Source organism: Podarcis tiliguerta (assembly GCF_965153285.1).
Source record: "Podarcis tiliguerta genome assembly, chromosome: 2".
NCBI classification, from domain to species: domain Eukaryota; kingdom Metazoa; phylum Chordata; class Lepidosauria; order Squamata; family Lacertidae; genus Podarcis; species Podarcis tiliguerta.
In genome coordinates, this window is record NC_139535.1 from 20,135,252 (window position 1) to 20,163,128 (window position 27,877).

Consider the following 27,877-nt stretch of genomic DNA (forward strand, 5'->3'; position numbering starts at 1 on the left):
TGCATGTAGGACCAGAACATTAACCAAATGTGTGTTCTCCAGCCAAATCTTTCAATCTGTCTCCTCGAATGTTGTGTGGCCAACTCGCCAAGTAGTAATTATTTGACAGGCTTCCTTGCCTGAAAATTCCACCTAGGGTAATATAAAAATAATAAAATAAGACAAGCTGTGAATTCCCCGGTGCTGAATCACACGGAGTGGGATGTAAAATCTGTATTGACTAAGTAGCGCTTTCCGCCAGTTTCGTTTTAGAAGATGCCTTTAACCCACAGCTCCCAAAGCTTTGTCATCATCAAAAGTCTCCTGTAATCTAAAGCGAAATAATCTGAACTTCCCCAAGACAAAACAAAGGTGACTCAGATGGTGGCGTTAAAAGTTCTCTCAAGAGCTAAAGGTGTAAATATAAAAGAGAAAGAGGATGATATATGCTAATGCCCCAGTGTTGCCTGGTGCCCATTGGGACTGGTGGAGAAGAAGACATGGAGGCCAGCCATGAAGGGGAGCCAGAGCCAGTGACAGACAGAGCCAACTAAGTCTACGCTTGTTCCTGTCCTCTTTCCTACAACACCACCTGATGTCCAGTTCCTGTCAGCCCCCACTATGGTCAGGGATGGTGGAAGTCCATCAAAATCTGGAGGACAACATGTTGGTTGCCTCAGAGGATAGCTGTTGCCCTCAGACTCTTCTATGGGCTTTTGAGATTCATCTGACCAACCTCTTTTTGAAACAGGTTGGTGGACTAGATTGATCTTTGGCCTGATCCAGCAGGGCTCTCTTTTTATCCTACTGAGGCAAAGGAAAGGAGAAAAACTTGAGTCTGGATAGGGAGACAAACCACCCCTTTTGTAAACTGCCACCCATGGGAATATGGCTGCAGGGAGCGATAAACGTACGATGAATAAATAAATGTGGGAAGTTCAACAGGCTCGTCTTTCCACATTTGACCTTAGCCGTTCATATCCCACAGTTTTGTTCCTGCTGCTGTTTTTCTGGTGGGAGGGAGGAGCAAACATTGCCAGTTGACACGCTGGAAAGATCTTGGCAGTTAGGAGTTGCCTCAGGCAAGCAGACTGCCATTTTGAGGGTCTTGAAATATTCATGCTTCACAATTATCCTGGCTTTCCTATTAGCAGTCGGCCTAACTGGAGAAGACAGGGAGAGATGAGTCATGTTCTAAGAAGAACTTAGCATTCCCTGGCAGCTCAAAATTAATTTAGGTGGAGGTTTCAGTGTCACACACCCTGCAACATTTCACAGCTGGAAACAAGGACACAGTTAATGCCTCTTTTCTCAATCCCAAGGCGGACCACCTGCCCCAAGACAAACTCCCCGAAGCACTTCATCAATTACAAATTACTGCAGGCTCTTCTCTGATTTAACGCCACGTGAGAGTGTTTGTTCCTTGGATTAATGGTATTATTTTGATTAAAGAACATTTGAAAGCTCAACAACGTTATCAACTGCCCCAAATATATGAGTCATTTCAGTGTGTACATTGGCAGGTCACAGTGCCTTATTGATCATATGTGTCCAGGGATTCAGGTGGTGCTGTGATCTAAAGCACTTGTGCTTGCTGATCAGAAGGTCGGTGGTTCGAATCCTTGTGACAGTGTGAGCGCCCGTCGCTCTGTCCCAGCTCCTGCCAATTCAGCAGTTTGAAAGCACACCAGTGCAAGTAGATAAATAGGTACTGCTGTGGTGGAAAGGTAAAGGGCGTTTCTGTGTGCTCAGGTTTCCGTCATAGTGTCCCATTGTGCCAGAAGCGGTTTAGTCCTGCTGGCCACACAACCCGGAAAGCTGTCTGTGGACAAACGCCAGCTCCCTCGGCTTGAAAGCGGAGATGAGCACCGCATCCCATAGTCACCTTCTACTGGACAGAGGTCCTTTACCTTTTACCATATGTGTCCACTCACTGACACCCATGCACATTAAGGTCGTTCAGTTCAACCTGCAACCGCATATGGATTCAACCATGGGTTCAATAATAACACAAAGCTTGTAATCTTATAATATACCTTGAGCAGAAGATTTGACATATTTGCCAATAATTATGAGGGGAAGAATGGAGATTGGTTGGGAGGTCGCTCAGTGAATTGATTCCCTGGGTCCCCTGTCTGTCCAGTGGAATTAGTAAAGTTATTCCTGAGTCATTCTAGTCAGCTTTAATGAACACTCTGAAATGACTGCCTTGTTCTCTATAAGAACACATCCTGCTCCCTATATGTTTATTCTTAACAGATTATTACTCATGCTTATTATGATCAAAGTACAGGTCCTCCCGTCCTGGGTTATAATTAAATCCATTTCCTCATTTGAGTGATCATAAATCAGTTTTCCTATTACCAGTAATTTGTAACTTTTCCATTTCTGTAAACTATCGTTTTGTTACCTTTTATTATAGGAAACAACCCACCATTCATCATGTGATCTTGTGACTTGGGTGGTGTTTTTCCCTCTTCAAGTTATCTGTACAGTTTGAATGTTTCCAGAGGGAAGTTTATTGCGAAATTCGTGTTGCTCATGTCTACAAACCTTTTGCAGAATTCGCACGATGTCATGTGTCATCAAAATACCAACCTGTGCTTTAAAAATAAAGAAATTAATAAAAATTCTCCTTGCTGCAAAAAATCCAATAAGTAAAAATAATATATTTTTGGGGAGTGGGCAGTTTGTAATGTGAGGCAACGTTTCAAATTATCTCGCCACACCCAACTTCTGTTTGCTCATCACCTGAGAACAACCTTTGTTTTCACTGACCCCCAGCACCAAAGGAAAGAAACCCACTTCCACTGATTGACACATGCCCAGTTCACAGGAGATATTATTTAAGATATCTGCACAGTAAAAGTGGAGGACTACCTGGGCAACCACAATTGCACCAGTGCCTAAAATTGATTTTTTTAAAATAAATAAAAATGTGTGTTTTAAATACACTTTATCACATTTGCACTCTTGCATAAGACTTCAGTATCACATTAAAAAAACCAACCAAAAACCACACATATTGGAATGGATATTGCTTCCCCACAAAAAAGCACAAACTTCCATTTTGCCTCTTGTGAAAGAGCAACTGGCTAGATAAGGCTGGTAACATTTGCTGCATTTTTTAAATTTTTTTTTTTTAGAAAAATAAAGGTTTGTGTACACAGAGATACAGAAAACCTGTACATATTCCCAGAATGGAAAATGGTAGCAGAGACAGGGAAGGAGTGATTGGCGAAAGTGAAAAACACAACTCGTATACACTCCGTCAAGCTTTGCCCATTGGTATGGTTGGCGCGTGACTAAAAAGCAATAAATAGCCATCTGAAAAAAACAAAAATGCGTGGAAACTGATTGGCCAAGCACTTACATGGAAAGATCAGATCTGAACAACCTGCTTTGTGATATAAGATCCCCATGTGGAAACACTGTCTGTTAAAAGTCTTAACTCAGTTCAGGGACTTTGATTTTTGGTTACCAAAGTGCTGTGATAGCACACTAAACAGGACATCTCGTTTGAACATGACAGGTGGTTGGTGGTGGACTGATTGAGAAGTCAAAATCAGGAGCCTGCCTTACATTTCAAAGCAATCACCACAAAACTTGAGCTTTCAGGAAACGAATCTTTAGAGGAATTTTGGGGAGTGTTATTGTGGGAAAACCTGTTGGCCTTGGTTGGCCAGATGGGTGAGGTAAAAATTATTTATTATTATTATTATTATTATTATTATTATTATTATTATTATTTGGAGGACATGTGGAATCTGAGAGGAGGGCAAAGAAAGCAGATGGAGTGCTGCTGAGAGAAATAATTTATTGGAGTTCATGGAAGAAGCATGCTAGGAATATTGTGGATTTGGAGAAGGGGGCCTCAAAAGTGCTTGGACATAGGAGGGGGAAGGTGGAGAGGACTATGAACATTTTGAAATTAACTGGAAGGAAGAGGCCACTGTGGTGCCTCAATGAGATGGAAGCCAAATGGTTAGCCAGTAACAGATGGATGGAGGGGGAAGGAGTGATTATCTGTGGACGCGGCTTCAGCAGGGTAGGCGGGGGTCTTTGGGTGGGCGTGGCCTGGGAGAGTGGGCGGAGCCACGGACGCGCCGCGTGGGCGTGGCCGGGAAAAAAGACTCGACCGTGGGCGTGGCCGCCAGCGGCGGAGGGGGGGCGTTGCCCAGGTGATAAATCTGGAGGGTGGGCGGGGCCGTCCTCGGCGGGGGCCGGAAGCGGAAGTGGCCTCGTATTTCCGGCGCTCCGCGGGCGGCCATGTTGCAGGGGCTGGAACGGCGCAGCGGCTTTTGCTGGGTCCCGCGGCGGCCGGTAGGTTGCGGGGCCGGCGCCGCCGGGCAGCGGCGCTGCAGTCGGGATTCGAACTCGGGGCTCGGGTGGCTCCCTGCCCGGTTCCCAGCCCGCTCTCTCCCCCGACCCTCCCCCCCGCGTCGCCCTTCTCCGTCCAGCCATGGGATGCCCCGCCCTTTGCTCCCTCCTTCCCCCGAGGGGGAGTCGCAGGACCGGCCCTCCGCCACTGGCTTTGCTGGTATCCTTCGCTGCAGCAGCCTGTCCCTTGCACCCCCCAGGGCCTTATCCCACCCCACCGAGCCCCGCCCGCTTTTTATTCCAGGGCTGCTTCTCTCCCCCCCCCCTCCCAAGATCTCGCTGGGAGACCCCCGATGTTGTGGCTCCAGTGCCTGCCGGCCCCGATCCTGCCCCTGCGACAGCTGCAGGGATGGATCCCACCGAGCCCCTCCCAAACTCTGCTGCCACCGAGTAGGGCCGGGCTTAGGGGACCCGTTCTAACCTTAGGAGAGGCTGTAAATCCAGCTTTACTTTACTCCCATCTTTACTCCCCGCGCCGCGTTTCAAACCTGCGTTGTTGCCCGAGGTTCCGTTTGTTGCAAAGGTGGGGTGGGGTGGGGAATATTTGCTGCAGGAGCGCAGGGAGCCAGCTCTTTAAATGCCTGCTACCCTTTGCTGGCTTCCCTTGGAGTGGCCTCGGTCATCCTGGTATATCAGTCGTTTCTCCACACAATTTGCACCAAATATGTACATTCATGATAAGCATCTCAACAGGTAGCCGGATGCTATTGGAGCTCGTTTGGGATCAGTTAGGAGCGCAGGTTTATGTCCCAGTTCCTGGAGACTTTGTTGCGCTCTTCTGCAGGTGGCGTTTGTGGCTTTGTAAATGAGGGAAAACTAGTCCTGTAACAGCTACAGAAAAAGAACGCTCTGTGTGCACTCACAAACCAACAGTTGCAAACTTTTTTGCAGCTCTTGATCACTACCGTGAGATGTTTAAGATCCCCGACTCAAGATGATTGGAAACATTTGTTTAGGGTTATTTGCGTGTCCTCTTCCCAGCTAAGGAGGATATCTGGCAAAGTCGAAGGGAGCTAAGAGGATATGTTTCTTTGTGGATACTTATTTTGTATATCGAAAAACAATTTTTAGCCTTCAAAGTTCTTGAAGAGGCTGACAAAATTAATAACTCGGTGTAGTTGTAGTCCCTAGTTTGTGTTCTAAAACAAAAGCTGGAAAAATAATACCAGAAGTAAGCATTACATTTATTACAGGTTACTATAATAAGTTAAAAGGCCATTAATGAGTAATGGTTACTCATTAAAGCCAGGAATGGCCCAACCAAACAGACTTTTCTCTGCCTGGTCACCTGTTCCCAACTTGTCATCTTAACGTAAATTCTGGGCTGTTCCTTCTTTTAAGGCCAGCCCTTAATTTTCTTAAGATTTCTGATCCATGGTTTCTAGTCCATTTATACGAGGATCTGAAACCTTTGCATGTTGCAAGTTTCCATTTCTGGTTTGTGGCCATTGACACCTGCTCATTTTTCTTAACATTGCAATCCTGTGCAGGTTCACTTTAAAGTAAATCCTCCTCTGCTTACTAATAATGCTCCTTAGAAGTGTGATTAGGATCGTAGCCTTAAGACTCCAGTTGCTGCTGGCTTTGCTTGCTTCTAGCATTCCTTTGGGCGATAAGTTGCAGCATTTTAACTTTGAAAAATGCATTGGGTGCTCCAGAGGGAGTGATGTCTTGTGGTTCATTTTGGGTTGGGTTCTGTGGTTTAATTGGTTTCTCAGCCTATGAGTCTGAATGCGATTACTTTGGGAATGAGACTATTGATTTCTGTACCCCTTTTGTATAAAGGGCTTCATGCCCCACACGTTATTTTTGAAGCAACCATATGAAGCAATTTCCATTATATAAATAGAAGACCTGAGGCCAGTAGCGACTTGTCCAAAGTCGCCTTGTCAATTCATTGAAGATTTGTGGCGCAAATTGATGTCCAGGCCAACCACTCTCCACTGGATCAGTCTGGCTCTGCTGTTATTTAACTAGTACTGTGTTTAGGGGGGAAATGCATGGATTTTGTGTATGACATTGGCTGAAACTAGACATAGTGCCTAATGTGTTTGCTTCTAAAACAGTAGCCCCATGTCATCCACTCTTTCCTTTGTAGTGACTAGTGATCTAGAACATGTGGCAGGATTGTATCATAGAGTTGCAAGAGCACCTGAAATGTCATTTAGTCCAATCCCCTGTGGTTGCAGGGAATCTACAGTATCCATGATAGCTGGCCATCCAGCCTCTGCTTGGTTCTAACAAGGGAGAATCAACTTTCTAAGGGAGTCTAACATTTCATGTCATCAGGAAATTGTTACTCTTGCAATTTAAACCATTTGGATTGGATCCTGCCTTATGGAACAACAGAAAATAAATTTGGTCCATCATCTGCACAGCAGCCCCTTAAATATTTGAGGATAGCAATTGTAGCACCTCTTAATCATCTCTTCTCCAGGCAATCATGACAAACGCCTTCAGCCTTTCCTCATAGACTTCAGTGCAACTTAGAATTTCATTGGTATTGTTTGTCACACGTTGCACTGCTGATTCATGTTTAGCTTTTGGTCTCATTAAACCTCTACGTCCTTTTCACATGTCAAGCCAGGTGTCTTCCCTACAAATTGAGTGTATATTAGGGGGAGCCCTCCAGATGTTGGGACTCACAACTCCCTTCCAGCATGGCCAAGCCTGGGATGATGGGAGTCTAGCAACACCTAGAGGGCTGCAGGTTCCCTCTTTGTGGGCATCTTCCTGCCTGACTGCCAAGCTTTTATATTCAGTGCCGTTGAAATAAATTTTGCTATCTTTGTCCCAGTTCTCCATTCTGTCAAGATCATCTTAGATTTGGTTTCCACCTTCTAAGATATTAGCTGTCCAGCCCAGTTTGTTGTCACCTGCAAATTTGATGAGCATCTCCTTCATCCAAATTATTTATAAAGATGGTAAATGTTACCGAGCCTGGGACAGAACCATGCATCATTCCACCATGTCACTTCTTTTCAGGGTGGTGAGATATTTATTAGTGGTCTTTTGGGATAGTTCATTAGGATTGCCATATCTTGAACAGCAAAAAGGAGGCCCGAGCAGAAGCAGGACCCCTGCTCCTACCTGATCTTTGCTGCAATGGCCTTGCTCTGCTGCAGCACTTCTGCTTCCAGGGCACAGCGCCCCCCCAAACCCCAACTCCCCAATTTAAAAACAAAAACAAAAAACCAAACCTGGACATGTCCTTTAAAATGTAAAAATCCACCCAGATGGGCATGTTGGCCCTCCAAAAGAGGACATGTCCAGGTTTTCCCGGACGTATGGCAACTCTACAGTCAATCAACTAGCCACAGATCCACCTAACACAGTACCATCTAGACCGTATTTTACCAGCTTGCAAAAATGAATATGGGGGACCTTGGCAAAGCATTGCTGAAATATAGTTCCCTGTTGTACCTCCACTGTTGGAGGCAGTATGCCTCCAAATACCAGTTACTGGGGAGAGTGATGTTGTGCTGAGGTCCTGCTTGCAGGCTTTCCATAGACATTGGGTTGGCCAGTGTGAGAATGGGATTGCTAGAAGGGTTGCTGGCCTGATCCAGCAGCGCTCTTCTTATTTGTTTGTTTATTCAATTGTTGATTCACTTTAGCTTGCCGGACCGAAAGCGAATTACAACCAAACAAATAGACAATACACCCCACAGAGGTAGACTAAAACCAAGAGGAAAGAGAAATACATTAAAAACATCCCACCCACTTCTAAAAGGCCACTTACAGTTAAAGACCAAAGGCTTGGTTATAGAGGAAACTGTTTGCCTGGCACCTAAAGATATCTAATGAAGGCGCCAGGCGAGCCGCCCCGGGGAGAGCATTCTACAAATGGGGAGCCACCACAGAAAAGGCCTGTTCTCATGTTGCCACCCTCTAGACACACAAAGAAAGGTCTCACGTGATGAGCGCAGGGTCTGGGTCAGTTCATATGGGGAAAAGAAAAAGGGGTAGGAATAGGCCAATATATGTAGACTGTCCCTGGATCAAGTGACTTTTCTTCTTTAAGTTCTCACTAATCTAGCTCGAGGTTTAAAAAAATTCCTTCCAGTAGCACCTTAGAGACCAGCTAAGTTTGTTATTGGTATGAGCTTTTGTGTGCACGCACACTTCTTCAGATACACTGGAACAGAAGTCACCTTATATATAGTGAGAGGGTGGGGAGGGGTATTACTCAGAAGGGTGGTGGGAAGGGGTGATTGGCTGATAGGTGTGGTAAACCTGTTGATGACTGTTAATGACCGCAATTGGTCTAACAGTGAGAGCCAGTGTGGTGTAGTGGTTAAGAGCGGTAGTCTCGTAATCTGGGGAACCGGGTTCGATTCCCCGCTCCTCCACATGCAGCTGCTGGGTGACCTTGGGCTAGTCACACTTCTTTGAAGTCTCTCAGCCCCACTCACCTCACAGAGTGTTTGTTGTGGGGGAGGAAGGGAAAGAAGATTGTGAGCCACTCGGAGACTCCTTAGGGTAGTGATAAAGTGGGATATCAAATCCAAACTCTTCTTCTTCTTCTACAGGAAAAAAGCAAGGGGTGAGATGCCTAAAAATAGCTTTATCATGTATAATGAGATAAGAATCCAATGTCTCTATTCAGACCAGGTCTCTCCATGGTTTTAAGTTTGGTAATAAGTTGCAACTCAACAGCTTCTCTTTCCAGTCTATTTCTGAAATTAGCTCAAGGTTGTCATTTGAACCAGCCAGATGGTTAACTGATAATCAATCGCAGTCAGTCCATCATTAGAGCCAAAAATGGCAACTGAGCATTCCATTTTGGCAACTACAACAATGGTTTAAGGAGCCATTTGGTGCCTAGCTGAGTTTCTAACACTGACATTGTGTGCTAGTTACATATACAGTGGTACCTCTGGTTACATACTTAATTGGTTCCGAAGGTCCGTTCTTAACCTGAAACTGTTCTTAACCTGAAGCACCACTTTAGCTAATGGGGCCTCCTGCTGCTGCCGCACTGCCGGAGCACGATTTCTGTTCTCATCCTGAAGCAAAGTTCTTAACCCGAGGTACTATTTCTGGGTTAGCAGAGTCTGTAACCTAAAGCGTATGTAACCGGAGGTAGCACTGTAAATGTTAAGTGGTTGCTGTTTTACAGATAGGAGTGTGAGCTAGATTTTCAACATACAGTGGTGCCCCGCAAGACGAATGCCTCGCAAGACGGAAAACCCGCTAGACGAAAGGGTTTTCTGTTTTGGAGGTGCTTCGCAGGACGAATTTGCTATGGGCTTGCATCGCAAGACGAAAATGTCTTGCGATTCCTGGGTTTTTCCCCCCGCTCCCTACCCCCTTTTTCTAAGGCACTAAGCTGCTAATAGCCTTTTAGCAGCTAATCCGCTAATCCCTTAAGCCTTTAATAGCCGCTAAACCGCTAATAGCGCTAATCCGCTAATCGTCTTGCTTCGCAAGACGAAAAAACCGCAAGACGAAGAGACTCACAGAACGGATTCTTTTCGTCTTGCGAGGCACCACTGTACCTGTTTAAAAACCATGGTCTGGTTAAATCCGGCAGTCCATATGCCCTCTTATAAAATGCCATGTTCCAGCTGACACCTGGATTCTAGCCAGCCTGGAAGATCCAGTATAATATTGGTTCTCAAAATATTATTCAGGGGACCTGTATTGACTAACAAAAGCCTGATTTTTGGACCAACCCATCCACATAAAAAGTTTAGCCGCAGGCTAGTGTTGGGTGTACTCTGGGGTGAACACTCAATTAATGTGGAGCAACGGTGAGGCCCAACTAGTCTGGCAAGCGTCATGTCTGAAGTAAGCATGTACCCAGAAGCTGAACGCTTTCCAGACTCCTTTGTAACACCCAGAGATTCCGTGCCAGACATGCAGGAATTCATTTGCGGCCAGCTCTCCATAGGAAAAGTTCCCTGAGGCTAGGAAGTTCGAAAACGGCTGCAGTTTGGCATCATGCAAAGATGGGCAGCCTCTGGCACCTGAATCTAATTTTGGCCAAGTCATGCTCACCTGCCCTGCATCTGACGTAGCATATGAAGTCAGGTATGGGGCAGATAAAGACTTGGCTCAGCCAAAGGGAAGTTTGGCCGGCACTGCCAATCAGCTGATCAATGCTGTGTGCATTAATATAGGAAAAGCAAAATGTCCCTTAGAGAAGGGTCTGGAGTATTTTCCTTGAAGCTTGAATTTGTTTTATTCTGGATTTTTTTTTTTTATTATCCTTTAGTGCAGGCATGTCTAACCAGTAGATCGTGATCTATCAGTAAATCCCTGGCTGATCCTGGTAGATTGCTGGATCCTTATCTATTGCGGGCTTAAATAAAGTGTACAAAAAGTTAAATTTAAAGAAAGCTCAAAAACTCTGTGGAATCCCCCCCCCCAAAAAAAGCTCAACAAGTCTGGGCAATCCACCTACCCCATGCACACTTCTCCTCCCTCCAATGACAATGGGTACATCACTGCCAGTTCTTTTATACTGGGAGTAGATCGCAGTCTCTTGGGAGCTGGACGTGCCTGCTTAGTGTGTTGCAAACTGCTTTGAGATTTTGTCTTGTTAGACATATGTGTTTTTATTATTATTATTATTATTACTACTACTACTTATACCCCGCCCATCTGGCTGGGCCTCCCCAGCCACTCTGGGCAGCTCCCAACAGAATATTAAAAACGGTAAAACATCAAACATTAAATAACAATAATAATTTATTATTTCTACTCCGCCCATCTGGCTGGGTTTCCCTAGCCACTCTGGGCGACTTTCAACAGAACATTAAAAACAGAATAAAGCTTCAAACATTAAAAACTTCCCTAAACAGGGCTGCCTTCTGAAGTCTTCTAAAAGTCAGATACTTTTCCTTGACATCTGGTGGGAGGCCGTTCCACAGGGCGGGCGCCACCACCTAGAAGGCCCCTCTACCTGGTTCCCTGTAACTTCTCACAAGGAGGGAACTGCTAGAAGGCCCTCGGAGCTGGACCTCAGTGTCTGGGCTGAACGATGGGCATGGAGACACTCCTTCAAGTATACTGGGCTGAGGCCATTTAAGGTCAGCACAAACAGTTTGAATATATGTTATGATATATGGTATATCATATATATATGATGTATAGTGTTATGAATACATATATAGAAGTAGTTAAAATCAAAATTGTCGTCTATGCTTAGAGTCAGAACTGCTTGTCGAAAGCAGTGTCCGTAAACAGCAAGAACCTTGCCCTTAGCAATTATGTTCTTTAATAGGAGATTAATAGATGGCCAGATAAGAGGAGGAAAATTTATTGGAATACAATGACAAGGAGTTCACACAAACAAGGAGAATTGCCGAGGACAAGTTTGGGAGGGATAGGTAACAGAATGTGCAAGCCAAAACCTGCTGAAAAGGAATGATTGAGGACGACACCTTAATAAGGTAGTAGGAATTTCTGAGGAGAAGACAACTCCAAATATGGTGTGTCCAATTGGACGGCCAGGCAGAGTGTCCACAATCTGTTCACGCATTGCTTTAGCCAATAGCATTGCATAAATGATACAGGCATGAGGATTGCATATGTATTTACCTGATAGAAGAGGAGTATATAAGAAAAGCTGAAGGTCATACACCGAGGCCAGACCATGCTTGCGGCAATAGCATTGTGGCTGACCATTTGGCCCTGTCTCAATGATGAATAAATCTCTGTTGAGCCTACCTTGTGTACCTGACTCCTCTTTCCTTAGAAGCTTTTGGCTGTCTACTCCAAGGAAGGAACCCTAGGAATTTCCCTAACACTCTTTAAAATACAAAGCAGCATAGAAATGAATAATAATAGATCTCATTGAAAGAAAAATGGCGCCTAGACATTCTGTTGCGGCAACCGTAACCTAGGTTTAAGGTTCCATTTGGCGATTGGCTTATATACCTGAGTTTCTAACACGGGGTCTGGAGACCAAAGCCCTAGAAGAAAAGGTTGCGAAGGAGTTGGGTATAGCTAACATGGAGAAGAGGCAGTATGGTATAGCCACCTTCACATCAGGGCCATCACATACTGGTAGATAGTAAAAGCTAGATGATGGTACAGACTGTTTGGCAAGGAAGCAGACTTCATTGGGAAATGGTGTGTTCTCCTTTATTAGAGGTTTTAAGCAGAGGCTGGATGGTCCCCCATCAGGGATGCTGTAGCTTCAGTAGAATGTGAAACTAATGGTCAAAGGCCTGGAAACGATGCCTTATGAGGAACGGCTAAGGGAGCTGGGCATGTTTAGCCTGGAGAAGAGGAGGTTAAGGGGTGATATGATAGCCATGTTCAACAAGAAAAGAAGATTCCACCTAAACATTAGGAAGAACTTCCTGACCGTAAGAGCTGTTCGACAGTGGGATTTGCTGCCAAGGAGTGTGGTGGAGTCTCCTTCTTTGGAGGTCTTTAAGCAGAGGCTTGACAACCATATGTCAGGAGTGCTCTCCTGGTGTTTCCTGCTTGGCAGGGGGTTGGACTCGATGGCCCTTGCGGTCTCTTCCAACTCTATGATTCTATGATTCTATTTTTCTAAGACATAGCCTGCATTCAAACATGGGGCTTATTGCAATAGTTTTCCTGGTTATAATGCTCTAATACTTCTGTCCTGATCTCTAACGTTACTTTCACACCGTAGTACCTGTCGTGTTATGGAACTATGGCTTTTGGAGCGTTGTGCTGCCATGTCACACGAAACTTTATACGGCAGAAAATAACTGTATGCCAGGATACTGCCTCAGATTTTGTCACTTGGAGTTATACTGTAGTGCAAACTGTGATTTCCAAGTTAATTGTGTTGCAAATGCCCCCCCCCCCCCCGGAAGCAACACAGAATTGAGTGCTTAACTTCCGCTGGATTCCACAAATGGCTTTTACGTTGTGTGAAAGATAGAAACTAATCAGGCAAGGAAGCACGCGGAAAACAGGATAGAGTGCTTTTTTGAATGCAGCCACCATCTCTCAGACTAATCTGTCACATGAAGTGAGCTCCCCATTGATACTTACCTGAGCTCCTTGAAGGGAGAATCAGAGAGCTGGAAGGACCATGAGGATATCTAGTCCAACCGACTGCAGTGCGGGAATCTTTTGCCCAACATGGGGCTCAAACCTATGACCCTGAGATCAAGAGTCTCCTGCTGTACCGACTGAGCTACCTACAGTGATCATACAGGGCTTTCTCGGTGGTGGCCTTGCAGCTGTCAAACTCCCTCCAGAGCCTCTATAATCTTTCAGAAGGCGTGTGGAAATATTTCTGTTTAGAAGTAGAATACGATTCTCTTCTGATTCTTACAAATGAGATTCTCTTATGGTTCTTTCTATGCCAGTTCTAAATGGCTTATGTCCCCTGCTGCCTTCCTTGTATTCTGAGCCAGCCTGGACTGCTCCTTTGAAAGAATGGGGCACTATAAATTATAAGAGTGAGCTTTTTTTTAAAAAAAAATGCTACCTCACGCCAGCTGAATTCTCCCAGGCATTGCAGAAGATGCTTAAACTCAGGCATGGACAGATATTTAGAGGCGGGAAGTTCCGTAGCTGCGAGACTTGTTGTTGTTGTTGTTTAGTCGTTCAGTCGTGTCCGACTCTTCGTGACCCCATGGACCAGAGCACGCCAGGCACTTCTGTCCTCCACCGCCACCCGCAGTTTGGTCAGATTCATGTTTGTAGCTTCGAGAACACCGTCCAACCATCTCGTCCTCTGTCATCCCCTTCTTGTGCCCTCCATCTTTCCCAACATCAGGGTCTTTTCCAGGGAGTCTTCTCTTCTCATGAGGTGGCCAAAGTATTGGAGCCTCAGCTTCACGATCTGTCCTTCCAGTGAGCACTCAGGGCTGATTTCCTTAAGAATGGATGCGTTTGATCTTCTTGCAGTCCATGGGACTCTCAAGACTGCAAGTGGTCAGTGGTCTTTGCAGGAGATTAGATAGCGCTTTTTAAAAATAGCATTATAGGTAGTGAAATATTGGCCATGGCATCCTTGCCTTGGAGGGATACATGGCTTGTCACTTGAGAGAGATTTGTGTATGTGAGGACAGCTAAAGATATTAGCTAGTCTAGGGCTGGGGGTGTGTGAATAGGGCTTCTGCAGGGACTTAGGCCAGGGGTCAGCAAGGTTTACCTCGCCTGGGCCGGTTCATTCCAGCGCAGATCCCTCCGTGGGCCGGATTGTGCCCGTGCACCTGCGATTTCCAGCATCTGCGCAGACGCGATTTCCAGTGCAGCGAAAGTGAGTCCCTGCGGTGCGGCAGTTTAGCGCAGCTCCTGGGGACTTGCCTAGCGGGCAGCTCGGCTTGGGGGCTGGTTAAATGACCCCCGTGGGCCACTTGTGGCCCGTGGGCCTTAGGTTGCCGACCCCTGACTTAGGCTGTGTAAGCACCATACGTTTGAAACACCTGACTTCCCCCAAATAATCCTGGGAACTAATCATTCAAGGGTGCTGGGAGCTGTAGCGATGCAAGGGGGAAACGACAAGTCTCAGGATGGGGACAGTCGTGTGCTGTAAATGTACGGTGCCTACACAGCCTTAAAAAGGGTCTGCGGGGTAGAGGAGCATTACTACAGCAGATGGATTTTGCCTTGCTAGCTTCTGCCACTGTCTAAACTGAGGGGCCATAGCTTAGCAGTAGAGCGTGTGTTTTTGAATTCAGAAGGCCCCTGATTCAGTCCCCTGCATCTCCAGGCAAGGCTGTTAATGGCCTTTCTGAAACCAGCTACTGCCAGTCAGTATAGGTGATACTACTACTACTACTACTACGACTACTACTACAGTGGTACCCTGGGTTACAGACGCTTCAGGTTGCAGACTCCGCTCACCCAGAAATAGTACCTTGGGTTAAGAACTTTGCTTCAGGATGAGAACAGAAATCGCGCGGCGGCAGCAGGAGGCCCCATTAGCTAAAGTGGTACCTCAGGTTAAGAACAGTTTCAGGTTAAGAACGGACCTCCGGAACGAATTAAGTTCTTAACCTGAGGTACCACTGTACTACTACTACTAATTTTTACTATTTATATCCCGCCCATCTGGCTGGGTTTCCCAGCCACTCTGGGCGGCTTACAGCATATAGAAAAACATAATAAAACATAAAACATTCAAAACCAGAATATCTTATACAGACAATAAGTAAACCATTAAATCAATAGAAACTAACAACAACAATCAGAAGGACCAGCGGTTTGGTCTAGTATCATCTATTTGCATGCTGCCTTTCCACGATCAATATTGTCAAGGAGGCTCGCGGGATGAAAATTACATAATTCCCAAGTTACAAAATATAAGAAAATTTGAGCAGTAAGTTAACGAAAGCATCCCATTAAGAAATATCCGATCAAATTAAACAATCACCTTACAATTCATAATCGGATCTAACAGCAAAATACGAAAAACAGCAAAAATAATATACTGTACTCCTCCAAATGTAAGTATAAGCTAGCTTCCTAGATTCAGAGGTTGATAGCAGTGCTCCTTCACTGCAGCGGGCAAGCAGATATCCATTATACAGATGTCTTCTCAGGTTTGGCCTCTGGGCTTGGAGTGGAGTTTCTTTCAAAGGCGCAGTCAGGGTTGCCTCGCACTCCCATCTTCACAACCTTTGAATTTCCCATTTTTCAAGTGATCGCTCCAGTTTTTGTGGCAGCTCACATTGCTGAAAGTGTGCAGTGTTTATCTTTGTGGTTCAGATGCCCTTGAAACTGCAAGGACTCCCAAGCAGCAATGTTGCCAGAAGGTTATATAGACAGCAAGTAACCAGCCAGGTACTGGGGGATGAAACCAGCATATTTGAATCTGTTTTATCCTGGTCCAAGTCACAGTTAAAAGAGTAAGGGTTCGTTCCCACTTCTGTTTGACTCATATCTTGAGCATATTATGCACCAATTAATTGCCTCGGATCCGAGGGCTTTTCTCGTTGTTCCGTGGCTGTGCTTTGTGGAAATCCAATCCTAACTGCTGAATGAAAGCTCAGTTAAGCAAAACCTCTCTTTGGATTTTCTGCACATCAGATAAGATGCAATTTAGTCACTAAGGCTGGATTTTCACAAGGCGTAGCCACGTGGCAGCCATTTTTAAAAAAGAAGAAGCCACAAACATGTACAAATGGTTGTTAATGGTACAATTCACTTCATACTTAAGGAATCCAGCAACTCTGTCATTTTGCCAGTGTATGAAGAACAGGCAACAAACCCAGCCAAACAGGAGAAAACATCAGTATAGTTTAAAAAAAAAGAAAAAAAGATTATACATTCAACGTAGAGTAGCCCCATTGAAATTGATGAACCTAAGTTAGCAATGTTCATCAACTTCAGTGGATCGTCTACTCTTGAGGAGGACTAATCTTGAACATGAATATTGAATATGTCAAGCAGACATAAAGCATTCATTTCCATATCAGTTTCTGCTTCACATTTGTCACCATATTTATAATGGACTTACAAATCATTGTAAGTTTGCCTGGATTGAAACAAGTTTCTCTACCTCTCATAGTTGGACATTTTTCAGAAAAACAAAACGAAAGGCTTGAAGAAAACCCGTCCTCTTTCCCACCCTGAATTTTTCTCTTTCCCACAAGGCCTTCACATCTCTAGTGTATGATCTTAAATGGGCTTTGTAGGTTGTGTGTCTGAACTAGTGCAGGGTAGCATTGGAACAGGTATTCGGAAGTTGGTTGCTATCTATATAGGACCAAACCAGTCAATTGATTAGAGTCAAATGCATCACTTAAGAACCGAAGGAAGGAAGTGGTCCTGGTTTGGTTAGGATTGGGCCCAGAGTCCTTAACCATCAGTATGTATTATGGGGGGAGGCCTCATCCATGCTCATAGTGCTGTATTCACTTTTCAGACTTGTCATGCTGGAGTGTCCATGTTTTTCAGGTGTGCAACAGGTGTTTCCACATCCTTGAAACTTAAACCTTTGTTCCAGGTTCCATGTTCCTGAACTCCGTTGGCTGGCTAGCCTCTTCTTAAGACTGTTTGGATTTGGGGGGAGGCGTCATCGATGAAATTATTTTCCTGTATTTGCACCATGACTAGGACATGATATGTAATACGGCCTGGTTGCTGCTGGGCCCTAAACTTCAGTATACTTATTAAGGATGCAATCAAATAGATAAGTGTTTTGAGCGGCATCCCAGCTGTTCCTAAGCGTGAGTATCTCCCCAAGCATTTCCTGCAGGCATTGTGATGAGAAATTTGACTCATCGTTAGATTGGCAGAGCTACTCTTGGCGCGCAAGCCTATTTCTTTATCTGATTGGAACATAATCGCAGGATGGTGCGGCCTGCACAGAGGAAGCGTGATTTTCTGGATTTTACTGTTTTTATCTTTTTGTAAAACCGCATTGAGGGGTTTTTGTTTGTTTACAAACTAGGGATGTATAATTTTTTTGAAATAAATCAGGGGTCATCTGTTGAGATACTGCCAGGGAGACATAGTCCATCTTGACTCCACGTCGTCTCCAGACTTCCATTGATCTCCCGTAGACACGCAGTATCAGCAATTAGCGACACGAGCTCCAGAAATAGCTTGCCACATTCCAGAGCCGTGCACGCTCTATCAGCAGATAAAGCACAGCGAAAGATGCAGTCAGAAGAGCATTATTTACAAGTTTATTTCTGCGTTGGTCAGAACAAAGCAAAACATGACTGCCTGCTTCAGAGTCTCCAGCAGAGAGAGAGAAACGAAAGCAAAGACACAACATAAACATCCTGTGAAACAGGAAAATACGCAGGCTGTGACACAAACATCCCGCTCCCTTTTAAGGTGGAACGGAAATATCCTAACATCATCAACCTACGGCCCGGGGGCCGGATAAGGCCCAAGGGACTTGTTTATTCGGCCCTGGTGACCACCACCTGCCGCCGCCTGCTCTTACTGGTGTGGCGCGGCGCAGGGACCCACTTCCGGGTCGGAGGAACACTGGAAATAATGCACAATTATAGTGCACAAACGCTATTTCCGGTGCACATCCGGGTCAGAGGAGGCCCGTGCACACAAGCTATTTCCGGTGCTCCTCCGACCTGAAAGTGCGCCAGAAATAGCTCGTGGATACGGGCACGCACTCCCCCACCCTCCAGCCCACTGCACAATTGTCGCTGGAGACACTGGCCCGAGGCAAAAAAAGCTTGGAGACCCCTGAAATAAATAATAAGGAAACGACAGAAAATAAGTGATCGAAAGAGCACATGCTCAAAAAATAAGTTACTTACGAACAAAATACGGGCCAGATGATGAAGGTGTTGTGTGTATTAATGAAAAAGTGTGGGTTTCGTTTGAGTCACCCTCACACCAGCACCTTTTTACCTAAGTCAGCTTGCGCCTTGATCTGGCTTACCCTCCTGGCAACCTATTGCCCTAGTAACCTTTTTCTCTCTTTTTCCTCTGCTATCAGCAATGGGAGTCAGAATGTCCCCCTGTACCTCCGTAGAATCAAAAGGAAGAACAAAGCCTTAATTTTGATTGGGGTGGGTGGGTGGGTGGGTCAATAGAATCTTATCAAGCGCCTTCCTTGAAATAGTCTTTGCTTAAGGTGATGCTAAGGCAGGGTTAATTTGTTTGAACATAAGAAATTACTTAGACATTGGTTTTGGGACACCTATAGACCAAAATGGAAGATGCAGGCACTGCTTTGTGACATGTTTTGAGACTTAGGGCAGGGGAAACGTTTGCAATGATCTATTAAAGATGCTGTGCGAGCATCTCTTTAGGTTTATGGCCTGCTGAATCATGAAAAAGTGTTAACGTAAAAGAATGTGAGTCCAGGGACGGGACAGGAAGTCCTCTGCTCCGAGCTCACCTTTTTGGGGGTAGTTTTGGGCAGCTGTGGTAGCATTCTGAAATTTAGACTAGCTCCTTAAAATCACATCTGTGGCTCCTCCAATGCTTTGGGGAAGGGGGGAGAGGCAACTTGCTAAATGGTGTACAGTTCTGGTTCAGGTTTATGTTTTTCTTAAATTCAGGCAGTTCTGTGTCCTCTGCAGCTTTGCTGAAATGTGCTTATTTGGTCAATGGCGTTCTGGCAGAGTTGACCTCTTGTGATTTTAGGCCTTTTGCTCTTGAAAGGTAAGGCTAACTCACTGCAGAGGTATCTTGGGGCCTTGAGAGCCTCCACACAAGAAAAAACAAAACCCTGTATTTGTCTGTTTCTCGGGTTGTAAGTTAACTGCCTTTTCCCCCTTTTCATTTGAGGTGACCTGCATTGGCTTCCACGTGGTTTGGACCCCTAAGAAGTTACTGCCAGCCTAATGCCATGAATGTTGAGGCGGACAATGCGGAAGAAAAAGCAGTCCATTCGTGGTCAAGGATCTCCTCCGCAGGACAGAAGGCCTTGGAAGAAGCTCTGCGAGTCTTCAACCCCATGTCCAGGGACCTGTCTGACACGGAGACCCAGCTGGTAGCTTTTCTCCAAGGCCTCAGGGAGGAAGGCTACCAGCCCACCATCCTCAGAAGCAAAGACGTTTATGGGTACATGTCGTGTACTGCCCGTATGCCCGGTCAGGCAAAAGACAGCATTCCGGACACTTCGAAAGCAGCTGCCCCTATTTCGGAATCCGCAAAGGCTCCGGCCCGAAGCACCGCGCTCGTGGCCAAGGTGCCTGGCCCCTTGGCAGGCCTTACCGTAAGTTCTCCCGAAGACTCTGAAAAGCCATTGCCGAAGAGCAGTAATTCCACCAACCTCCTGTTGAACTCTTTGAAACGGACACGCTCAGGCACATCGAATGCATCCGCTGTGGGCTTCCCTGCTCACATGTACCCTGGCGTCTACCCGGCCATGAGACTGTCTGTTGTGCTGGAAGCCTTGGTCCCTCTGAAAGCCACAGCCTCCTGCCTGGAGTCCAAATGTGAACAAGGGCGCCTTGGGATTTCGCCCTCGGACCTTAAGCTCCTCAAGGCAGCTGGGGCGTCCAGGCAGCCTCCGGCCATCAAAGCTACTAAAATGCCACCCGGTCAGTTGGACCCCAAAGGGTATAGGCACGCGGCGAAAAAAGGACCGGACTCTGGCGCTCTGGCGGTGAGCCTCGTGAAAGGACCCAAAGGTGGCGTTCTGCAGGAGAGCAACGCTTGCAAAGCTTCCGGGGTTCTGAACGGCCGGCTTTCCGGAAGCGCCTCCCAGAGCTCCAGTACTGGGACGTCCAGGACGAAGGAGCCGCCCGCGGCCAAAACGGAACGGAGAGGTGGCGGCAGCCGCCAGGAGACGGCCGAGCAGAAGAGGAAAAGAGCGGAGGAGGGGAAGGAGTTGCCGCACAGGAAGAAAACGACTCCCGTCTCGCCTCCCGGCAAACCGGATCTGGCGTCCGCAACGTTGAACCTGCTGAAGTTCCGGGCGATCAAGGTGAACAGCTCTTCCGACGACGAGTTGCGGAGGAGAGCACAGAAGATCCTCCGGGTGAATCTGTCCCCTGTCATCAGAATCCAGCCGTTGCCTCACTCCCGCAGCGTCCCTTGAGGGGCTCGGAGAAGTTGGAGCCGCAGGGCCACGAATGCAGGCGCCACCGAGCAGACTGCAGGCCTCTTGCGGGAGGAGTTGATATCCACGTTTGCAGGCCTCAGGCCTGTCACTAGCAGCTGGGGAGAGTTCTGCAGAGTTGGGCAACTGTTGGATTATATGTTATTAAAAAAAAACTTTTTAAGAGGCCTCCGAGGCTTCATCCTGATAGATATAAGGCGCAGAGCATTAGCCTTCCTCTAGAACACTTTTCTACCATGCTTTTTTCAACATGGCAGAGCTCACATCTGGGATGTGGCAGGACTGGGGATGATTGGTGTACTGTGATATTTTACTTTTCTTTTTTTAAAAAAAGCAAACAAACCTGTAAACCTACTTGGTTTTGATTTGATCATATTTTATATACTTATTATTAAATATAAATATCTACGGACTCACATACATGCATTGCCCAAGGGCTGTCAGAATGTGATCCCTTCCTCATTGCCCCCCCAAGTTGGTTTCAAAAGCTTTTCTCTCCAATATGTTGCTAGATTGTTTAATGGAAGGCCTTTGCCTGTCTGCAGGGTTGCCTCCCGTGGCTGTAAATCTGAGTGGCTGGCTGCCCTTTGCCACCTGCTGGCTCCTGCTTGCTGCCCACGCCACCACCTTATAGAGCTGACTGGGGGATAAAGGTTGCACATCAGCCGGGAGAGTTTTTAGAAAGGGAAGGAGAAAACGTTTGCTTTCTCCGGTGCCCTCGTCCCTTCGCTTGACCAGGTTTTTTAATCCCAGCAGACCATGAGGCAGTGGCAGAGGAAAGGGGATTTTGGGGGAGGAGAGTCGCCCCCAAATATGGAGACTTTGCATAGGAAAAAGTAGCAAGGGAGGACAGACCAAGGCCCCTGGCACACCCCAAGCAAGCAGAAAAGGGTGCCTCATAATTTAGTGCCAAGTTAGTGCCATAGTGGGCAGGAAGGGCGCCTCTCTGTGGAAGCCCCTTCTGAAGATCTAGAGTTCATGGGGGGCTTTGCTTGCCAGCCACTTTCCTGTGTCCTGTGTTTTATTCTCCAAAGGGCAACTTAGCGAACCATAGTGGAATTGACCCTCCCCTCTCTTTAGTTGTTGTTGTTTTTTAAAAGAACCTGTGGCTGCTTATGATAAATATTTTCTAGTGCAATTGTTGGAACATTTCTGCCACCAGACATTTTAGTATGTCTGACCTACAGCCATTGGGCATCTGAATGTACCCAGGGGTATCCTGCTGCAGTAAGGTGACGAGAGGTTTTTGGGCCTGATGTAGAAGTGACTGGGCGTGATTCTTGTTGCAAAAAGAATCCTAGAATCCTAGCATTGCAGAGTCGGAAGGGACCTAGTCATCTAGTCCAACCGCAGCAGAGGCTTCTGGCCTGCGAGCCTTTAAAGCAGCCTTTCTCAACCTTGGGTCCCCAGATGTTTTGGGCCTACAACTCCCATCATCCCTGACCACTGGTCCTGTGAGCTAGGGATCATGGGAGTTGTAGGCCAAAAACATCCGGGGACTCAAGGTTGAGAAGCACCGCTTTAAAGGTTCTTATCCTTGCCAGCACCTCCAGTATTTCAAGAAGAGCATACTTCAACTTTGTGCCACGTTTGCAAACCTAAGCTTGTTTAAAACCTGTTGAAGCACTATGGTAGAAGGTGAGGAAACTTCTCCACGAGCCATTGGCAGGTGCTCTTGACTTTGCAGAGCTGCCAGCACCATCATTCTGGAAATCTGCCTTCTCACGCCTTTGCTGGGACAATCTTTGCGTTTAGCACAGCAGCTCATCTAAGTTGCTGCTTGGCATCTTTCCATTGGGGGCGGGGGTCTCTAGATTTGAGCGTCTCCTCTCAGTTGAGGCAAGGAGAAAATCTAGCCTCTTCCGACTACAGCTCCAGCCCTTGGGCCTGCCCCAGTTAAGCTGCTTTGAGAAAATATTCTCTCCAAAGGATAATAGCCTTCCTTTCTGCGATCACTTCTGAGTTAGGTATTTATCTCGCTGGTAGGGCAAAAGGAAAACGGGGAGACCTCCCCCTCCCTTCCACCAAGCTGCTGTAGATGCTTTAAGAGCGTTCTTCTCAATGAATTTTTAGGTAATCCTTTCTGTTCTGCTCTTCCAATAGGGAATGTGCTAGGGGCAAGTTTCTTGACGATGCCATTCGTCTGCGTGCGCACACTCACACCAAGTGCCTGGCAAAGTCGAGATTGGGTGGCAGTTGGGTGCGTCAGTACGCAAACAAATCTGCTTCTAGAGGAGACTGTTTTCCTCCCAGAACAGCTTTTGGTAAAGCCTTGGTTCTTGATTTGTGCTCCTGTTGTACTCACAACTGCGTAGGAGCATAGTCTGGCTTCAGCTGTGTGACTTCCACCTGCTCCGGTGCCCTTGAGGGTTTGTCGTTTTCGTTGGAGGAGTTACGGCTTGCCAAGAGAATTCTTAGCCAACTCACAAAACTCTGCGTACCTGGATTGTGTTCTTAAGGAAGGAACAGTTGTTACAGCATGGAGGGGGAAACTCTGACACACACACACACACCCCAGATGTTGTTGAACTGCAACTCCCAACATTCTTGACCATTGGCCGTGCTGCTAGGGGCTGGTGGGAGTTGAAGTTTCCACAACATCTGGCTGAACAAATATCTTGGATCGATAAGAGGAACAGAGATAGCAATTAAATGAGGCTCCATAACCCGTTTGCAGGCAGTAAAGGGAGATTAGCACTCTTTGCCCTAAATACCAAATGCGAGATTGGCTGGATGTGTACATTGTGTGTACAAGTCCCTCTGTAAATGTCCTGGGCTGAGAGCTGTAAAAAGAAACAGAAAGCAAAAACAAAACAAAACATAAACCCACAAAAAAACCCCAACAACAACACCAGATAAGGTCTCAGCCTGGTATAGAATCATGGAGTTGTAAGGATCCCCAGGATCATCTAGTCTGGTCCTGTTCAACGCAGGAATCACAACTAAAGAATCCCTGACAGATGGCCACCCGACCCCTGTTTAAAAATCTCCAATGCAGGATAATCTGCCACCTTCCAAGGTTCTTTGTTCCGCTGTCAAGCAGCTCTTACTATCAGAGAGTTATTTCTCACCTGAAAAGGAAAAGGATTTTTTAAATGGAAATTCATCAGGCAGTTTGCTTTATATGGATAAGCCATCAATTTTGAGTTTATTTGTTGTGGCTCAACCTCTCCTTTTGGTTTTGCAATGTTAAAATTAGCCTGGAAGGGTAGTGTAACGCATAAGCAGTTTTTCGAATAGCGCAAGACGAAAGCTCTTCCATTCAGGCTCGGGGGAACCCCAGGGATGAGGTCAAGAAGGTCTTCTAGGAAGCAGGTTTTCAATCTGCTGCAGCGAAGCGTTCTGTTCCCCAAAGACACTAGCATCATGGCACTTAGCTCGGTGAAGATATAACTCTAAAGAAAACTTAAGCAGGAATCTAGATAGCTTGTTGTGCCTTTACAATGGTCACATCTACTTAGCCTCTATTATTTCCTCTCCCTGGTTGATGCTTGAGAAGCCCATGTAGTTCACTGCAATAAGTTAGCACAAGGAGATGAATGGTCTCTTGCATGGGAAGAATTCCCCCCGCCTCTTAATGCCCATCAGCTGAAGTGGGGGAGCACCTGTGATGACCCCCAGTTGCTTGCCGCTTCAGTAGCAAGCTTTCTCAACTAAAACGATCTCACTACTTAAAAGAATGCTAAGAGGGGAGGCTGTGTCTTGTGGTGGCTGCTCAAACACAGGACTGGTGCCAAAAGTGCTTGTAGACCTCCGCCATCCCTTAATTTTGGGCATGGGGAAATGGGGCCAGCACTCAGCTCATGCAGGCAACCTCTGCTACTCAGTTCCCAGGGGTCTTTGGAGTAGCCACCCTCAAGTGGTAAAGCTCCACAATAGATCTGATTTCCTTAGATCTATCCTATGTGTCTATCCACCAAGTATTCTCTCTTTGGACTGGTGCTGGTTGTTCAGGGTCTCAGGCAAGGGTCTCTCCCCAAGCCCTGTTCCCTTTTTAGCTGAAGAGTTGCAGCAAGGGACTTCTGCATGGAAAGCAGGTTCTCTACCACTGAGCTGCTTCTTTGCATGCATCCATGCCCGCTAGGTCACAGGGCCAGCATCCCAGCTTCAAAAGAATCTTTGGGGGCAGGGGAAGATTTATTTTAGGCAAAGAAACCTTAGAGAGTAACTGCTGGAGAAGACTATTATGCTTTGGGTGCTAGGTATGAGACAACGTCACATGTTGACGTATGTATTGATCTCCAGCCTCCCATAGGAGAGGTTACGACGCAGCTATCTGGCAATGGCTACTCAGAGCTTTCATCTTTGGGTCCCGGGCAGCTGTCTGCACTGTCCTGTTCCTCCACCCTGCAATTTCCTAAGCTGAATCAGCTTGAGATTTCCCAGGATGGCTCATTTGCGTTGTCGACCTCGCATACTTGGACCTCTGGGCTTGAAAGGCTTTTGTTCACTTAGAGGTGATCGCTGGATTCACTTCTGCACGGTATTGAGTGCCTTTTGGCGGGGGGAGGCAATTGGAAGGGGCAGATGAGGCCCTTGGCTGCACAGACCCCTGGCCAGGTTCTGTCCAACGCTACTCGCAATTCCACAGCTCCAGTACCAGAAAGCATGCATCCAAATGGTCTCGGATTGAGCCATTCTTCATGATGCTTGCATTTTATAAGGGATTACCTATTCTGTGCGCCCTGTGGTTGGGAGTTAGCAAGTGCATTTGTAAGCTGAGAACATGCTTCATGCTCTCTTGGCTTGCTGGGCATGTGGAGGCTCTGGATGCGATAAATGTGAATGAATGCTGCAGCTGAGTGGGTACGGACACCTGGGAGAAGGAAGCGGGATTAGGAGTACTTACAAGATATTACACGCCCTTAGCTGCTCAGTCTCCTATTCTTAGTCTCTTGTGACAGGCTAGTTCTGCTTTGGGGCGGCGGGACTGTAGCGCCGCTCACTCAAACTGCACATGCATTCCAGTGTGAGTCATGGGCACAGCCAGGGGGGCAGCTGCCCCCCCACCAAGTGAATAAATAAAAATAGTTAACTAAAAGTAGAAATTGTAGAAAGGTTTTGACAGGTTTTTTCAGAGCGTGGGGTCCAAAGAAAGCGATTTAAGACATTTGTTGGGACATTTCATTCTGGATCTGCTAGAGCGAGCCAGGCAGGGGGGTGGCCTACCCCCAAAAAACATGCATCCTGGCTACGCCCAGAGTGTGATTGGGGCCGTGTTGACCAGAACCACCCCTGACATTTGCAAGAAGGGAGCTTTTCGATGTGTGAAGCTTCCCTCCCTGCAGTCTTGTGTGAGGATTCCAAGGGGTTCCTGTTGCTTTAAGAATCTTTCCCTGTTTTTGTGAATGAGCCCCATGCTTCTCATTGAGCAACCTTATCTTTGGGAGTTGGGAGGCGATTGGGCATGGCCAACCTGCCTCCTTCCTGCTTTCCTTGGTATGTGTTTCCTACCAGAGTAGATTGGAGGTGGTGGATGAAGGCAAGCCAAAGACCAGTCACCTTTGCTGCATGGTTTGCAGGACCCAGACCGATCCCCACGAGTCGTGCGAAAGGCTTCGCTGTGGCTGTGCCAGCAGGGATCGGAAGTGCTAAAATGTCGTGGGCAGGCCCTTGGGGAGCTCTCTCTGTGGAGAGCGATGGTCTGGAAATATCCCTTCCCCCTGTTTTTCTTCCTATCGCTCGGACAGGGTATTGCTGCTATGCCAGTGCCTGGAACGGGGAGGGTCTGTGGAAACAGTTGTTAACACACAAGGCATTGAAAAACCACTGTGTCTCCCAGCTGTCTCTCTGCCTCTGCCAGTCTCCATATGCAAAGCACTTTGAATTGTACCCTTTTTGCGCCCGAAGGACATGGGAGCCACAGAGGCGGCCTTCGTTTATGTAGCACACTACAACTCGCTCCTTGGTCCTTTGTGTTTCGGATGCTATCTTTCCTGATAGACACCACCTGCAGAGTAGCTAGATTCTGCCAGCCAGACTACGGCGGGGCCAGCACAAGGTATTGTGTGTGTGGTGGTCCTTCTCAAGCTTTCTACATTGCCAAGCACAAACCCGGTGTCCTTTCATGGAAGTGGATCTCATCTCCAGCCCTGAACTTGTGGCCACCCGCCATTTTCCCAACGTGCTGTAAACCTTGATATAACATTATATAGACATATATTTTTCTCTGGCCATTGGTTACTTCTCACCTGTGACTCCCTGGCACTATGTGGGAGGAGAAGCAAACAGAACACTTTGGTATTATGGGTTTGAACCACCACCTGGCTGCCTCACAAGAGCAGATTTCTCTCCCATTCAATTTCTTTGTGCAGGACGCTTTCTGAAGTTCTCTGTTTTGATGTTACATATGCAGCCAGCCCACCGTTCCCGGTTTCAGTGTTTGTATATTTTTGGAACAGCCTCGTGTGACGCGAGGCGACTTTTTGAGTATTATGTTTTCACCAAGGAGGGAAAGGGAACAAAAAACCCCGACCTGTCTTTTATTTTTTAAATGAAGTGAAAGTTTTCTTTCCTTGGTTTTGGAATTGTAGCAGATGACCCCCGCTCTGCCATTCTACATAAAAAATGGTGCTTCAAAACCCAGCTTACTGTGTCTGTCTTGTCTTTTTAAAGTCCTTTTGTCCTTCGGAGATGTTGAAAACTGAGGCGAGATGGGGGTGAGAGTCTTGGGTTGCAGAGAAACTACCCAGTTGTGTTCCTAATATCAGTCACATGCAGCGGAGGCAAATGTAGAGCAGCCTGCCGATAATTCATTGGTCCCCAGTTCACATATCTTGAGCCACAATTGGTACACATGTCTGCATGGGAGAAGCAGCTCCTCCTCAATTCTAGTGCCTGTTTGAGGAAGAAACCACCATAAGAAGCAGGAACACAACTGTAAATGGTCCATTACTCCAGGGGCAGGGGACTTGTGGCCCTTCAGCTGTTGCTAGGCTACAGCTCCCACCACCCCTGACCATTGAGCATGCTGGCTGAGCTGATGGGAGCTGGTGTCCTGGAGGACCACAGGTTCCCCGCACATTAGCCTTCCTGTCTCCTCCTTGCAACAATGGATGGATGTAAAGGCATGGTTTGCTG

At 46.7% G+C, this 27,877-nt stretch overlaps 1 protein-coding gene across 7 annotated transcripts; it reads left to right on the forward strand.

Moving 5' to 3' along the window:
- Window positions 1-4,201: 4,201 nt before the first annotated feature.
- CCDC71 (coiled-coil domain containing 71) lies at window positions 4,202-27,382 on the forward strand. 7 transcript variants are annotated; one of them, XR_014507609.1, is made up of 3 exons: window positions 4,202-4,302; window positions 19,519-22,029; window positions 22,115-27,382. XR_014507609.1 is itself a non-coding variant. In XM_083426360.1 (3 exons), the coding sequence occupies exon 3, from the start codon at window positions 19,580-19,582 to the stop codon at window positions 20,774-20,776; it is 1,197 nt and encodes a 398-aa protein (XP_083282486.1). In that variant the 5' UTR covers window positions 13,241-13,892; window positions 14,241-17,116; window positions 19,519-19,579; the 3' UTR covers window positions 20,777-27,382. The 7 variants fall into 7 exon arrangements, 6 of the variants coding, with proteins under 6 accessions (XP_083282481.1, XP_083282484.1, XP_083282482.1 ...); XM_083426360.1 differs by lacking the exon at window positions 4,202-4,302 and adding exons at window positions 13,241-13,892; window positions 14,241-17,116 and having other exon boundaries at window positions 19,519-27,382; XM_083426355.1 differs by having other exon boundaries at window positions 19,519-27,382.
- Window positions 27,383-27,877: the final 495 nt, after the last annotated feature.